The sequence below is a fragment of the Leopardus geoffroyi genome, chromosome D2 (assembly GCF_018350155.1).
Source record: "Leopardus geoffroyi isolate Oge1 chromosome D2, O.geoffroyi_Oge1_pat1.0, whole genome shotgun sequence".
In the NCBI taxonomy this organism is placed as follows: domain Eukaryota; kingdom Metazoa; phylum Chordata; class Mammalia; order Carnivora; family Felidae; genus Leopardus; species Leopardus geoffroyi.
In genome coordinates, this window is record NC_059334.1 from 52297796 (window position 1) to 52314169 (window position 16374).

General features: G+C 39.7%; 1 protein-coding gene across 4 annotated transcripts in view; it reads left to right on the forward strand.

The window, feature by feature from the left end:
• HECTD2 (HECT domain E3 ubiquitin protein ligase 2) overlaps positions 1 to 16374 on the forward strand; it is a 79206-nt gene that overhangs the window by 10572 nt on the left and 52260 nt on the right. For all 4 annotated transcript variants that reach the window (XR_006701597.1, XM_045438188.1, XM_045438190.1 and 1 more), the window contains exon 2: positions 8646 to 8775. Coding sequence is in view for 3 of the 4 variants with exons in the window: in XM_045438188.1 (XP_045294144.1) it covers positions 8646 to 8775 (130 nt within the window). In the remaining variant the exon portion in view is untranslated. The remainder of the gene's footprint in view (positions 1 to 8645; positions 8776 to 16374) is intronic.

Genomic DNA, 16374 nt, shown 5'->3' on the forward strand with positions numbered 1-16374 from the left:
GTGGCTCAGTCAGTTAAGCATCCGACTTCGGTTCAGGTCATGATCTCGCAGTTCATGGATTTGAGTGCCACATTGGGCTCCAGTTTGCAGCCTGGAGCCTGCTTCGGATTCAGTGTCCCCCTTTCTCTCTGCCTCTCCCCCACTCACGCTGTCTCTCTCTCTCAAAAATAAACATTAAAATTTTTTTAAAAAAGAAAAGAAAAAGGGGGATTTATTGCAATGATACATGCATGCATATCAGAACCAGAAAGCAAAGTGGAAGAGAGACTGGCTACTTTCTGTGCCTCTGCTGTTCTCTTACTCTTGGCTGGGCTCTCTTTTCCATACTCCTTTATCTGAAGTCTGGAAAGACCTTCTGATGAAATGCTAGGAAGCATCGATGCCCTTTATGTCAGGTAACCTAATGTGTAGCCACATAGGCTACAGATGGCTGCCTTTTGGTTGAGTGCCTGTCTCCGCTCCCATCCTTGGCCATTCCTGCACAAAGAATAGCAGTAATGCTATGGGGTCAACAGAAGCAAACATTGGATTTGGCAGCCATGAAACATGCTCGGTGTATCTTCCCTCAAACCTTTGTACCTTTCCAGCCACTGGCCTTTCTCCCCTGCTATGAAGCTTCTGGACAGAGCAATCCCTGCTCATTGCCTACATCCCAAATTTCCCATTCATTCACCAGTCCATTTCATATAGTTTCTGCCACTGCCTTCCCTGAATTTGTTGTCTCCAGTGTCCCCTAGATCTCACACTTGCTCATTCTAGTAGGCTCATTTCGGACCTAACCACTCTCCATCATTTAACATCGTTGATTACTTTTTTCTTGAAACTTTATCCTCCCTTAGTTTTTAACACATCACCTTTTCTTGGATTTCATATCTCTTTGGCTGTTGACTCCTTTTCTTCTTTGTCAGCTTAATCATACATGCCTCAGAGATACTGTAGGTTGAGTTCTAGGGCACTGCGATAAAGCAAATATTGCAATAAAGTGAGTCAAATGAGTATTTTGGTTTCCCGGTGCCTATAAAATTATGTTGACACTATACTGTAGCTTATTAAGTGTATAAAAGCATAATATCTAAAAATCAATACACATACCTTAATTAAAAATACTTTATTGCTAAAAAATGCTAACCATCATTGGACTTTCAGTGAGTTGTAATTTTTTTCGTGGTGGAGGGTCTTGCCTTGTTTTTTTTTTCTTAAGCAAAGCCTTTTTATTTTCTTTAAAGGATGGGGAGAAGGGCAGAGGAAGAGTGAGAATCCCACACTCAGTGTGGAGCCCAACATGGGGCTCAATCCCATGAGCCAGAATCAAGAGTCAGACACTCAACCAACTGAGCCACCCAAGCACCCCAGTCTTGCCTTGAGGTTGGGGTGTCTGTGGCAGTTTCTTAAGACAACAGTGAAGTTTGCTGCATTGATTGGCTTTCCTTTCACAAATGATTTCTCTTCGGCCTCTGATGCTGGTCGATAGCATTTACCCACAGTAGAATTTCAAAATGAGAGTCATTTGTCTCAAACCCTGCTGCTGCTTTATCAACTAAGTTTTCGTAATAATCTAAATCCTTTCTTGACATTTCAACAGTCTTCACCAGGAGTTGATTCCATCTCAAGAAACCACTTTCTTTACTCATCCATAAGAAGCAACTCCTCACCTGTTCAAGTTTTATCGTGAGATCGCAGCCGTTCAGTCCCACCTTTGGGCTTCACTTCTGATTCCAGTTCTCTTGCTCTTTCCACCACATCTCCCTCCAGTGAAGTCTGAGCCCCACAAAGTCCTCCCGTGAGGGTTGGAGTCAACTTCTTCCAAACTCCTGTGAATACTGATATTTTGACCTCTTCCCATTAGTCACAAATGTTCTTAATGTCATCTGGAATGGTAAATCCTTTCCAGAAGGTTTTCGGTTGACTTTGCCCAGGCCTATCAGAGGTAATCCTGTCTATGGCAGCTATAGCTTCATGAAATGTATTTTTTAAATATGGCTTAGAAAGCAAAATGACTCCTTGATATATGAGCTGTAGAATGTTGTGTTAGTAGGCATGGAAACAATATCCGATGCCTTGTACATCTTCATCAGAGTTCCTGAGTGACCAGGTGCCTTGTCAATGAGCAGTAATATTTTGAAATGCATCTTTTTTTTTCTGAATAGTAGGTCTCAGCAGTGGGCTTAAAATACTCAGTAAACCATATTGTAAACAGATATGCTGTCACCCAGGCTTTGTTATTCCATTTATAGAGCACCGGGAGAGTAGACTTAGCATAATTCTTAAGGGCCCTAGAATTTCCAGAATGGTCAATGAGCATTGGCTTCAAGTTAGAATCACCGGCTGCATTAGCTCCTAGAAGAGAGTCAGCCTGTCTTTTGAAACCAGGCATTAACTTCTCCTTTCTGTGAAAGTTTTAGATGAATCTTCTTCCAATAGGAGGCTGTTACGTCTCCACTGAAAAATCTGTTGTTTAGTGCAGCCACCTTCATGAATTATCTTAGCTGGATCTTCTGGATAGTCTGCTGCAGCTTCTACATCAGCACTTGCTGTTTTACGTTGCACTTTTATGTTATGGAGACAGCTTCTTTCTTTAAACCTCATGAACCAACCTCTGCTAGCTTCCACCTTTTCTCCTGCAGCTTCCTCACCTCTCTCAGTCTTCATGGAATTGTAGAGAGTTAGGGCCTTGCTCTGGATGGGGCTTTGGTTGAAGGGAAAGTTGTGGCTGCTCTGATCTTCCATCCAAGCCACTAGAACTTTCTTCATATCAACCATAAAGCTGTTTTGCTTTCTTATCATTCATGTGTTCATGGGAGTAGCACTTTTAATTTCCTTCAAGAACTTTTCCTTTGCATTTTCAACCTGGCTGTTTGGTGCAACAGGCCTAATTTTCAGCTTATTGCATGCATCAAAATACCTTCTTCACTAAGCAGAATCACTTCTGGCTTTTGATTTAAAGTGAGATATGCAAGTCTTGCCTTCACTTGAGCACTTAGAAGCCATTGTAGGGTTATTAGTTGGCCTAATTTCAATATTGTTGTTTCTCAGGAGACAGGGAGGCCCAAAGAGAGGGAGAGAGATGGGAGAAAGGCCAATCCATGAAACAATCAGAACACACACATTTATCAATTAAATTTCCCATCTTATATGGGCATGGTTTGTGGTGCCCCCAAACAATTACAATAGATCAAAACAATTATACCAAAGATCGCTGATTACAGATCACCATAATAATAATGAAAAAGTTTGAAATATTGCAAGACTTATCAAAATGTGGCACAGAGACACAAAGTAAGCAAATGTTATTGGAAAAATGGTGCTGATAGACTTCCTTGATGCAGTTGCCACAAATCTTCAATTTGTAAAAATGCAGTATCTGTGAAAAAGGATAAAGTAAAGCATAACAAAAGGTGTGCCTGTATTTCCCACAGTTCTCTCCTTATATTAGTTGTGCATAACAGTGGCTACACAACAGTGGCATAATGATAACCCTGTCAATTAGTAAAATATCCATTATCTTGACATGAGAAACATGCTTTTGCCTAGCAGCGAGCATTGATTCCTTTTCTGGTCACTCATGAATCATAGTCTTATAAAACCCAGTCTAGAATTTTCAAGTTTTTGGTGAGTTGTCAAAGTATGCCTGTTCTCCTGAAATTTGAAATAGAGCATTTTACATTCCTTATTTATTTTGTAATTTATGGAAGAGTTCTGTGATTCTCATTACGCTTCACATTTGGAACTGAAATAGCTGTTATGTTTTGCCATTGTTTTGGCCCAGCCCTCCATGCCTCTTCTTTCCCTGTTCCTGTTGTCCTGGTTCAGACTTCCTTGGTTCAGACTTCAGATTTCCTCTGATAGGCCTGGTTTAGCTTCTAGTATTATTCCCTTCAGCCTCTTGCCTACACTGCCGACAGAGTGATTTTTCTAAGATACAGATATGATCATGTCACTCCCTGCTTAGAAGTCCTCAGTGATTTTTCCCTTTCTCCTTCCAGCACATCATCTCTACTCCATAGCCTGAAGCCTTCATGAGATGGTTCTGCCTGCTTTTCCAGTCTCATCTTACTGGGCCATTCTCCCCTTCTGATTCTCTATTTCAACCACACTGCTCCCTAAATCCTACTATTGCTAAGTCTTAAATAACGGCTGTCTTTGACAGTTATCAGTGGAAAAAACAAAAACCTTCCTTTGCATATTAACTTATTAGAGATATTTAAAGCTAAGTTAACAAAGCTCCATTATTGAGAGGCCATTCATTGATCTCATTTTACAAATTGGTTACTTATATTGCTTGCTATGTGTAAATGAAATATATAGTGCATCAAATTTGGCATTTGCTCCCACTATCCTTTAAGATATTCTATAGAACAAAACATACAAATAAGCAAACTTGGCCCTAGTAGTTAATAAAATTCTTATTTAAGTATCCTAATATTTATAGTAAGGAATGATTTACTTTTTAAATATATAGCTTATTTTTATTTTATTTTCCTAATCAACATACTAGTTTTGTGAATTTGATTATGCAAATTATGTAATTTACTAAGACTGTTTTATAGAAAAATATTGGATATCACTGTCTTTTTTTTTTTAATGTTTTTATTTATTTTTGAGACAGAGAGAGACAGAGCATGAGCAGGGAAGGGGCAGAGAGAGAGGGGGACACAGAATCCGAAGCAGCTCCAGGCTCTGAGCTGTCAGCACAGAGCCTGACGCAGGGCTCGAACTCACAGACTGTGAGATCATGACCTGAGCCAAAGTCTGATGCTTAACCACTTAACCGACTGAGCCACCCAGGTGCCCCTGGATATCACTGTCTTATCTCTTTATCCAATTTTCTCTCTCCTTGGGAATCTGTATTCTAATTCTACTAGAGATTAGAATTGATAACTGTTAAATGGCTTTATTGATAGGATCAGTTAGTTGTTATTTTTTATTATTTGGAGATTCCACATATGAACTGAGCAATGTTCTTTGGGACCTTCTTTTATTGAGAAGGGGTAGAGGAAGCAAGAGGAAAATAAAATATTGAGTCTTTCCTGGATTGCTAGGACATCAAATATTTCCTTAAAGTACACTTAGTTTTTCTCTTTAACATTAATTTCCTCTGCTTAGGTGAGTTGGTCCTAAAGCTATTGAATTTCATTCAGCATATATCTGTAAAAGTCAAGAAGATCATGTCAGCCACAAAAGGTTGTTGTGAAAACAGCCTGTGTTAGGTATAACACACTTACTGTCACAGGATAGATTCTTAATAAGTGATAGCTACTATACTGAGAGACTTTGATATAAGGTGATTTAAGGGTAGAGAGTTCAGAGTCATTCAGAGTTTGAATCCCCACTTACCAGCTTTGTGGCTGTGGGCTTGGCACTTCAGTTTCCTCATTCACAAAGTGGGGTGTAAATACATACCTCATAGGAATGTTATATTAAGGTACTTAATACAGCACCAAGCCTATAGCAAGTACTCAATAAATGACTTGTTTTACTATGTTATCACAGGAATAGTCATTTCTTGAGCCACTCATCACATCATAGATTTTGTACAAGACCCTACATGATCCTGTTTATGATTCTGAAAACAGATTCATATCCTACATCCATTAGAAAACTACTTTACAGAGGTGCCTGGGGGGCTCAGTCAGTTAAGCATCCGACTCTTGATTTCAGCTCAGTTCATAGTCCCATGGTTCGTGGGATCGAGCCCCGTGTCAGGCTCTGTGCTGACAGTGCAGAGCCTGCTTGGGATTCTGTCTCTCCCTCTCTCTGTCTCTGCCCCTTCCCTGCTCATGTGCTCTCTCTCTCTCTCTCTCTCAAGATAAATAAATAAACATAAAAAAAGAAGACTACTTTAGTTAGGCAATATGTTTAATGGGCTGGATTATATAGACTAATCCTAACTCAGAAATGCTAATTAGTCTTCACTGAGCCTAAGTCTAGGCAATGAGGAAGTAAAATTTCTACTTGTCCCCATTAGAATGAGTCAGATGGCCCCACTTGTCTGTAAAAGAGTGGGGAAAGTGGGAGCGTGAATCCATGGTAATTGTAAATATTTCTGCTACATGTTATATGAGCTGATTCTGAAAAGGCAAATGGAGGTCAGTTTGGTGAATGAGGAAGGAGGAGAAGAAAAAAAGAAACTGAAAGACAAATTAAAGGAGCAATATTCCATAGTATGTATACACCACATCTTCTTTATCCATTCATCAATCAACGGACACTTGGGCTTTTTCCATAATTTGACTATTGTAGATAATGTGCCATAAACATCAAGGTGTAGGTACCCCTTTGAATTAGTATTTTTGTATTCTCTGGGTAAATACGTAGTGCAGTTGCTGGATTGTAGGGTAGTTCTATTTTTAACTTAAAAAAAATTTCTTAATGTTTATTTTTGAGAGAAAGACAGAATGCAAATGGGGGAGGGGCAGAGAGAGGGAGACACAGAATCTGAAGCAGGCTCCAGGCTCTGAGCTGTCAGCACAGAGCCCCACGCGGGGCTTGAGCCTACAACCCGTGAGATCATGACCTCAGCTGAAGTCAGACGCTTAACTGACTGAGCCACCCAGGAGCCCCTTAACTTTTTGAGGAACCTCCATACTGTTTTCCAGAGTGGCTGCACCAGTTTGCAACAGTACAAGAGAGTTCCCCTTTCTCCACATCTCACCAACACCTATTGTTTCTTGTGTTGTTAATTGTAGCCATTCTAACAGGTGTGAGGTGGTATCTCATTGTAGTTTTGGTCTGCATTTCCTTCATCTTGAGTGCTGTTGAGCATCTTTTCATGTGTCTGTTGGCCATCAGTATGTCTTCTTTGGAAAAATGCCTCTTCATGTCTTCTGCCCATTTTTAAATTGGATTATTCATTTTTTGGGTGCTGAGTTTTAGAAATTCTTTATATATTTTAGATACTAACCCTTTATCAGATATGTTGTTTGAAAATATTTTCTCCCATTTTGTAGCTTGCCTTTTAGTTTTGTTGTTTATTTTCTTCCCTGTGCATAAACTTTTTTATTTTGATACAGTCTCAATAGCTTATTTTTGCTTTTGTGTCCCTTCCGGAGACGTATCTAGAAAGAAGTTGCTGCAGCTGATGTCAAAGAAGTTACTGCCTGTGTTCTCATCTAGGATTTTAATGGTTTCCTGTCTCACGTTTAGGTCTTTAATCCATTTTGAATTTATTTTTGTATATGGTGTAAGAAAGTGGTCCAGTTTCATTCTTTTGCATGTTGCTGTCCAATTTTCCCAGCACCATTTGTGGAAGGGACAGTCTTTTTCCCATTGATTATTCTTTCTTGCTTTGTTGAAGATTAATTGACCATATGGTTGTGGGTTCATTTCTGGGTTTTCTTGAAGTCTGGAATTGTGTCTCCTTCAGCTTTGCTTTGTTTTTCAAGATTGCTTTGGCTATTTAGGGTCTTTTGTGGTTCCATACAAAATTTAGGATCGTTTGTTCTAGCTCTGTGAAGAATGCTGTTGGTGTTTTGATAGGGATTGCATAAATATGTAGATTGCTTTGGGTAGTACAGACATTTTAACAATATTTGTTCTTCCTGTCCACAAGCATGGAATGTCTTTCCATTCCCTTGTGTCATCTTCAATTTCTTTCAGCAGTGTTTTGTAGTTTTCAGAGTAGAGGCTTTCACTTCTTTGATTAGGCTTATTCGTAGGTATCTTAATATTTTTGGTGCAATTGTAAATGGGATCGATCCCTTAATTTCTCTTTCTATTGCTTCATTATTGGTGTGTAGAAATGCAACAGATTTCTGTATGTTGATTTTGTGTCCTGCAACTTCTGAATTCGTTTTTCAGTTCTAGCAGTTTTTTTGGTGGCGTCTTTCAGGTTTTTTATATATAGTATCATGTCTTTTGCAAATAGTGAAGGTTTTACTTCTTCCCTGCTGATTTGGATGTCTTTTGTTTCTTTCTGTTGCGTGATTGCTGAGGCTAGGACTTCCAGTACTATGTTGAATAAAAGTGGTGAGAGCGCACATTCCTGTCTTGTTCCTGACCGTAGAGGAAAAGCTCTCAGTTTTTCCCCATTTGGGATGATATTAGCTGTGAGTTTTTCACATGTGACCTTTATTATGTTAGCATTATCTTTTTAAATTCTGGCACACCCAAGGTATAGTCACAGTGCTCGAAAAGAAATGAACTCTAATAAAAGGTTTATCTTTTTGCCTGAACTTTTCAAGTTGCTGCATCAAAAGACAACAAAACCTTCAATGAATTGATGTGTGAAGTATCACATGCATGTTACCTATTGGAAATAATATTTGTGGAGCTCATAAAAATAAAGTTATCTAAATACAAAATGAAAAGAGCAGTTAACATGAATGGAGCGTGTTGTGCGAGGAGCTATGCCGGTTACTTTCTGTGCATTATCTCAGTGAAACCTCACAGTAACCCTGTGAGGAAGATACTGTTAATACCCCTGTTTCCAAACTCTGTCGGTTTATAGCATGAGATGACTATTTTCATTGTATATTTAAAACAATTTGGTCCTAGAAAAGGTAAGTCAATGTTACATATTTTGTCTATTATCATACATCTATCATCAAATTAAAATCTCTGTTATAAGTGTTTATGATTTCTGCAATAAAATAATTTAAATATAGCCAGTGGGAATTGTGCTGCAATGTTAACTTTTCTGTTTTTAGGGTTTGGACAGAGGATCCAAAGGCCAAATTTCCACTTTTAGCAGTTTTATTTCAACTGTTAACCAGAAGAAAGAAGCTGCTGAAAACAGAAGTTCACCTACACATCTTGTTTTCCCTAACATCAAGAATGGTAAATTAATAATAATTAAAAGTACACATAGTCTGTATATTTTGGTTGAAAGTATATTATCAAACTATTAAAGAGTCATCTGGTAGGTGAAGTTAATTAATACAGTATGAAAAAGAAATAAGCTGTATAAATATTTACAGAAAGAAGCAAAATTGTTATTTGTAGGTGATGGTTACATAGGGTAAGGTATGAATGGCATATAAATCTCATGAATAATAACGTTTGGCTAGGCAGCCGGACACAAAACAAATATACGAAAATTCACTAGATTTCCTTTATTTGAGGAATAATCAATTAGAAGACTTGATGGAAAACAATGAAATACTTAGAAATAAACCTAAAAGGAAACAAGCAAAACCTACATGAAGAAAAGTGTAATACTTTATCAAAAGACTAAAAGGTCGTGGGATGGAAAAATGTCATGAATATCATAAAGATGTCAGGTATACCTGGTTTACTCTCTACATTTAATCAAATTTTGGGCAGTTCTTTGGGGGGGAACTTAAGAAAATGGTACCCTATGTGATCTAGAAGAGTCATTGTCCAAGAAAATGCAAGCAAAAACACTGAGGAAGCCCGTTCCTCCAGAGGACATATAAAGCTATTCTACTTGCATCAAAAGTAGCCAAATGGACAGTAAAAGTGCAGTGTATAAGTGGTATTCAGCTGTTCAAAAAATGGAATCAGGATGACTGGTTAACCTATCAAAAATAATAACTTGAGATTTTTAAAACTAAAAAATACTAGAAGAAAAGGCAGGAGGTTGTTTCTACACGGTCTCCTGGCATGACGACAATGCCAAGAGCCATAAAACAAAAAAATTGACAAGTTTGAGTACATAAGAAAATTTAAAACTTCCGTAGGAATTTTTAAAAGTCATAAAGTTAAAATATAAATGTCTATAAATGTCACAGTTGGTGAGAAACATATCCTTAATCATAAAGATTATGAATAAATCAATAAAAGGAATATTCCAATAAAAAAAAAGGCGAGGGGTATGAGCAGACCAGTCAAAAGAGGAGATATGAGCAGTTAACACGCATGTGAAAGGATGCTCAGTCTCACTTGTATTTAAAGAAGTACAAATTAGAACAAGAAGTTAACATTTTCCTCTTCAGTTGCAAAGAGTGAAAGGATTTATATCTGTGATGTTGTCTAGGGAGTGTGAAAATTGGCACTTTTATGAATGGATGGCTTGGAAAACTATGCCTCTATTAAGAAAAATGTGATATGTATATAAAGTGTCTAGGAGAAAGAGCCACACAATACACTGTAAAATGAAGAATCCAAGTTACACATAATATGACTCCAATTTTCTAAGAATAGGGAAACCTTTTTTACTTCTTTGAGCATATGAAGAGGCATGGAAGGATGCCCACCAATCAGTTAATGGTTTTCTCAGAAAAGTAGAATTGGGTGTATATTATAAATATGCTTTATTTCTTTATACAACTCTGTATTGTTTCGTCACAGGAAACATCCATTACTTGCATAATTTTGAGTTCCCCTGGCCTATAACAAAAGAAATCTGCAAAGGTTTAAATGTCCCTTGCATCCAAACAAAAGAAAACAAACCTAGAAACGTTTAAGGACACAGTTTTTGGTAAATTATTGTGTCCATCAGGTGCATGTGGCATAAATTATTCTTTTTTTAAAATTTTTAAAAATGATTATTTATTTTTGAGAGAGAGAGAGAGAGAGCCAGGGAGGGGCAGAGAGAGAGAGAGGGAGACACAGAATCCAAAACAGGCTCCAGGCTCTGAGCTGTCAGCACAGAGCCCGACGTGGGGCTCGAACTCATGAACCATGAGATCATGACCTGAGCCAAAGTTGGACACTTAACCGACGGAGCCATCCAGGCACCCCTGGCATAAATTATTCTTACACAGATTTTTAGGTGACATTCCACACTAGTGTTCGACCTATTGATTTACACTTTTACTTAATTTACACAATAATTTACACTTTTGCAGGTTAGTATTTACATTATCTGATTTATCAACCTTTGCCTTTGGTAACTTCCTTTTTCCTTTATTTATATACTCAACAGTGTGCACACATACATAAATTCATATTCTGTCATCTCAGGCTTACTCCAAGGAGGCACTTGTGCCCTTTACGTCACAGTCCCCTAGCCCACAACAAAATAAAATAAACCTGTAGTTTGGTACCATTAAACAAACGAAGAAAATGAGCCTATTTGATGAGGGAGTGGAGTTGAGAGAAATGATATGTATATGAGACATGTTAACTGCATACCAGCTATAAATTTTATTTGTGTATTATTTGTGGATACATTATTTTATTTGAGCCTCACAACAGTCACATAAAATAGAATAGATATTACAATCCCTGTTGTATTAGTTATCTATTGCTGTATAACAAATTACCATAAACCTAATTGTTTAAAACAACACCTGTTTATTAGCTGATGGCTCTTTAAGTCAGAGGTCTTGGTGGGTGGGCAGGGTTTTCTACTCAGCGCCTCACGCCTCACGAGGTGTTTGCTGGGCTAGACCCTGGGGAAGAATCCTTCAAGCACCTTCAGGCTGCTGGCAGAATTCGTTGTTTGCAGTTGTAAGGCCAACGTCCCGCCTCCCTGCTGGCCATAAGCCAGGGATGCTCTCAGCTTCTAGAGACCACTTGCACCCTCCACCTCCGCTCATAGACCCTGGAGTATCACAGCTTCCTGTTTTAAGGCTGGCAGCTGGCGCCCTTGTGTTGAACCCTCTTCCTGCTTCCAGTCTCTCTGACTTTATCTTTTGCAACCAGTGGGAGGAAACTCTCTGTCTCTAAAGGTTTCAGTCATTAGGTTTGCCCACCTGGATAATCTCCCTATTTTAAGGTCAACCAATTAGTAACCTTAAGTACTTATTTCTCTGCAGTCCCTTTTGTCATGTAATCCCGATGGAATATTAGAAAACTGAGACTCATGGGGGCCATCTTAGTTTCTGTTTAGAACACCATTTTATAAGTAAGGAAACAGTCTCAGAGAGGGTAAATGACTGGGCCGAGGTCACCGCTAAGTGTCAGAACCAAAATTCAGTTCACAATTTCTGACAACAAAACTCTTGTTCCTCTGACAGATAGAGGAAACTCCTGATCGACTTGTTTCTCTTGCCTGATTAATCATATCACATTAATCATACAACTCTTATTACATCATCTTCACATTCCCTAACGCTTCCAAAATTAAATTAAAAAATTTTTTTACCATGACACTCAAGGATGTTCAAAATATGACAGCTTTTCGTCATTATGTCCCACTTTTCCCCCACATATAACTTACATTTCAACTCTTCTCCTGGATGCCTCACACCTTACCTCAGAGGGTTTTTTTTGCCAGTTTGATCCCACTGCCTGGAATGCACTCTCCCCTCATCTCCACCTGACAGAGATCCTGTCCTTCCAAGCTACTTCTTTACCAAACCTTTGCTGATTCTCTCCAACCAGATACAGTTCTTCCCTTCTTTGACGTTCCATTTAGGTTTTCTTTTGTTATTACCTCTTATTAGTCTCCCAGTCTTATGAAATATCACTTGTATACTATAATCTCTTAGACTGTATGTTCCATGAGGGAATAAATACCTTTGTAATCCCCACAGGCCCTAGGCAGTTACCTTGTCCATTAGAGGTTCTTAGCAAGTATAGTTGACTCTTAACACAGGTTTGAACCATATAGATCCACTTATATGCAGATTTTTTTTTAATTTTTTTTTTTAACGTTTATTTATTTTTGAGACAGAGAGAGAGCATGAACGGGGGAGGGTCAGAGAGAGGGAGACACAGAATCTGAAACAGGCTCCAGGCTCTGAGCTGTCAGCACAGAGCCTGACGCGGGGCTCGAACTCACGGACCGCGAGATCATAACCTGAGCCGAAGTTGGCCGCTTAACCGACTGAGCCACCCAGGCGCCCCCAGATTTTTAAAATAAATACAGTACAGCGAATATATTTTCCTTATGATTTTTTTAACATTTTATTTTCTCTATCTTATTGTAAGAATACAGTATATAATACATCTGACATGCAAAATATGTGTTAACCAACTGTTTATGTTATCAGTAAGGCTTCCAGTCGACAGTACACTATTAGTAGTTAAGTTTTGGGGGAGTCAAAAGTTATATATGGATTTTCAACCGAATGAGGGGTTGGTTGCCCCTAACCCCCACATTGTTAAGTGGTCACCTGTATATACTACATAGAGTAAAACAAAAGAGAATTCAGAACAGAGGAAATGGCTGTCGGAGTAGATGTCCCCAAGCAGTAACAGCAGCAGCCACAGCAGCAACTTCATGTAGTGCTTACTGTGTGCCACTCACAGTTCTAAGCACTGTACATATGTATGAATTCCTTTAGTCCTTACAGCAGTCTGATGTTGGAATTCTTTTCCCATTTCAAGGCTAAGGAAACTTAAGCCACAGAGACTTTTAAGTGACTTGCCCTGCTTGAATGTACATAGCTAATGAATGGCAGAAATAGATAAAGGAAAAGAAAGCCAAAAGTAGTTTTTTGTAATGCCTTCATGGAAAGAAGAGTTGGTGAAAGAAAAGGAAGTGAGTCCTGAAAGAGGGAAAAAATCATGTTGCGCTGTGACTTAGAAATCAAGGGGGAAAAAATTAAAGGAGAGGATATAGTCTATAGTGTCATTGCTAAGTGAGGATAAGATGAGTAAGAACTGAGACAAAGCCAAAGATTTGTTGGTCAATGTGTGCATAGGTGACTTAACAGAACAGTTTCAGTAGGATGGCGTGAGGACAGTGCAAATTGTAAAAGTTAAGGGGTGGACTAGTGGCGAGGATGTAAGGGCAACGTAGACTGCCTTTAGAGTAGCTTGAACTGAAAGAAAAGCAGGATCTTGCAGGGTAGTGTTGTCAAGGGCAAGGATCTAATACAGAGGGAGACTAAAGTTTCAGTAGGAACATAGAATAATAAAATGAACTTGTAGAATAGAGAAGTGAGCGGTATGAGGATGGGATCAAGGAAAAATGCAAAGCGTAGGGGTTGAGACGTCAGCTCCAGTGAGGAGAGAAGAGCACCTCTTACTCACACTGTGGAATGAGAAGGAAGAGAGGAAGTAGGAAGAGGAAATGGAAGTAGGAAATTCACTTCTCTCTGTGGAGGGTATATTAGTTTCCTCCTGCTGCTGTAACATAGAACATAAACGTGATAGCTTAAAACAACAGAACTTTATTCTCTCAAGGTCCTGGAGGCTAGAAGTCTAGAATCCAGGCATTGGGGGGAATTGATTCCTTTTGAAGGTTCTGAGAGAGAATGTGTTCCATGCCTCTGTCCCGGCCTCTGGTGGTTACCAGCAATCCTTGGTGTCCCTTGGCTTGGAGATGCCTGTCTCCAATCTCTGCCTCTGTCTTCACATGGCATTATCTCGTGTATGCCTTTCTGTGTCCACATTTCCCTCTTCTTGTAAGGATGCCAGTCATTGAATTAGGGCCCACCCCAATCCAGTATGACCTCATCTTAATTTGATTACATCTACAGAGACCCTTTTTCCAATTAAGGTTACATTCACAGGTCCTAGAGTTTAGGACTTCAGTATATCTTCAAACCTATCTATTTGAAAGACACAGTTCAGTCCACAACAGTGTCAAGAACCTTAAGAACATTGAAACAGGGGCGCCTGGGTGGCGCAGTCGGTTAAGCGTCCGACTTCAGCCAGGTCACGATCTCGCGGTCCGTGAGTTCGAGCCCCACGTCGGGCTCTGGGCTGATGGCTCGGAGCCTGGAGCCTGTTTCCGATTCTGTGTCTCCCTCTCTCTGCCCCTGGAGACACTGTTCATGCTCTGTCTCTCTCTGTCCCAAAAATAAATAAACGTTGAAAAAAAAATTAAAAAAAAAAAAAAAAAAAGAACATTGAAATGTCTGCTGTGGAGAATGACAGTCAAAAAGAAAGTCATGATTAGCTATGACCTTCTTTGTTTGGATTGTTTGTTCAAATTCATTAGCCTTTGCTTCCACACTGATTCCTGTATTCCATTCTGTCCATACTAAAATCCTGATGTCTGAACCAACTTATTTGCCCACAACCTACCTGCCTCCTCCTTGGGTGGGTGCGTTGACTCTGAATATGGTCCATGTGTTTGAGCCCCCACTGCTTGTCTGAGGCCCTCTCATCTGTGCCAGTCATGTGGAATCTGGGCTCAGCCCCAACCTGAACTTGGAGTATTTGTATGCACCACTCTAGAGGAAAAGACCTCTTAGCAGACTTCTTTTACCCTCTTGGAATTCCTAGTGCTGACTTCTCCTAGCTGTTCTGTCTGGATGCCGGCTGGATTCAGGTATAACCTGGAGTTCATATGTCAGGGATGCTGTAGACAGAATTACTTTCTTGAATGGGAAGTTAGACTAAGTCTGACAAATGTAAGCATGTTTGTAATTCCTTGATCTTTTGGGAAGCCTCTTTTACTTGCCAGTAAGATGGTTTCCTCAAAGATGCATCATTCTTGGCAGTTATTACAATTTCCTCCCTCTGGTAGCAGGACCTATGCTGGGTATTCTCTAACAGCTTGTCTCCCCATCTGATCTTCAAGTGGTATTAGAGAAGCTGCAAAAGCCCAGCGTGGGTTTACCTAACAGCTGAGGGATGCCTTTCCTCCCTGGAGATCACATGACTAGGTATGTGTGTCGAGTTGGCTGTCCTTTTGGAGATCAGGGAAGTGTAGGAGTTTTACCTACTACAACAGCTGCTGGGGATGATACATCTTCAGAGAAACAATATAAGTGGTAAGTAATGGTGGAGGGGGATTAGCACTACCTTCTCTCTTATTCTTTTGTATCTTCCTTTCTAAAGTGGTTATGTCCCCTTCCAGACTTATTTAAAACATCTTTAAACAGCACAGAAAGATTTAAAAGAAATGAAGCAGTATCCTCCCCGTATCTTTTAAAATGTCTTTGCACTTCTGGTAATTCAGAAAAGAGTAGACAGGAACCCTGACATTTCCCTCAGGGTCACTGTCCCTCTCCGGCTCAGTGCATTTGGTGAGTTTAATCTAGAAGAGCCCTGAGGTGACACCGTGAGCTCTGCAGTTTTAGGCGTAACTCCGGAGAAAGGCGTCCTGTGAGCTTTGCCCCTGTGAAATAGCTCTGGGAAACACAGAGTGGTCCTCAGCTCAAATGGTGGGTGGAGCCGTGTGTAGCGGGGTCCTGCGACCTCTACACAGGTGAACAGGTGAAGCACCACAGAGTTTGCACGGTTTCTCCAACAGCGGCTTCAGAGGCCGACCGAGCCACAAGCTGTTAGGAGAAATCCAGCGCAGGACTTGCCATCTGGGAGAGAGAAAAGGGTCTGAAATAGCTGCTTTCGGAATCTTACCCTAGAAGTATCTCCAAAGCCTCAGATGACCCCGTTTCCAGGTTTCTGGGGAGAATGAACTGATTTTGGACTAAATCTCCAAAATCTTTCCCTAGGTCAGAGTGCGTACCTTGGACTTGACTTTTCCTAACTCTACCTAGGGGAGAAGTACATCTATCGTGAACTCAGAGTACCTTGCTGCATTTATTTGTTTATTCATCTGTCTCTTTACTAGTCTGTAGGCTCCTTAAGCCTCTATTTTGGAGAGGGAAAGGGCTATCTATCCTTTCT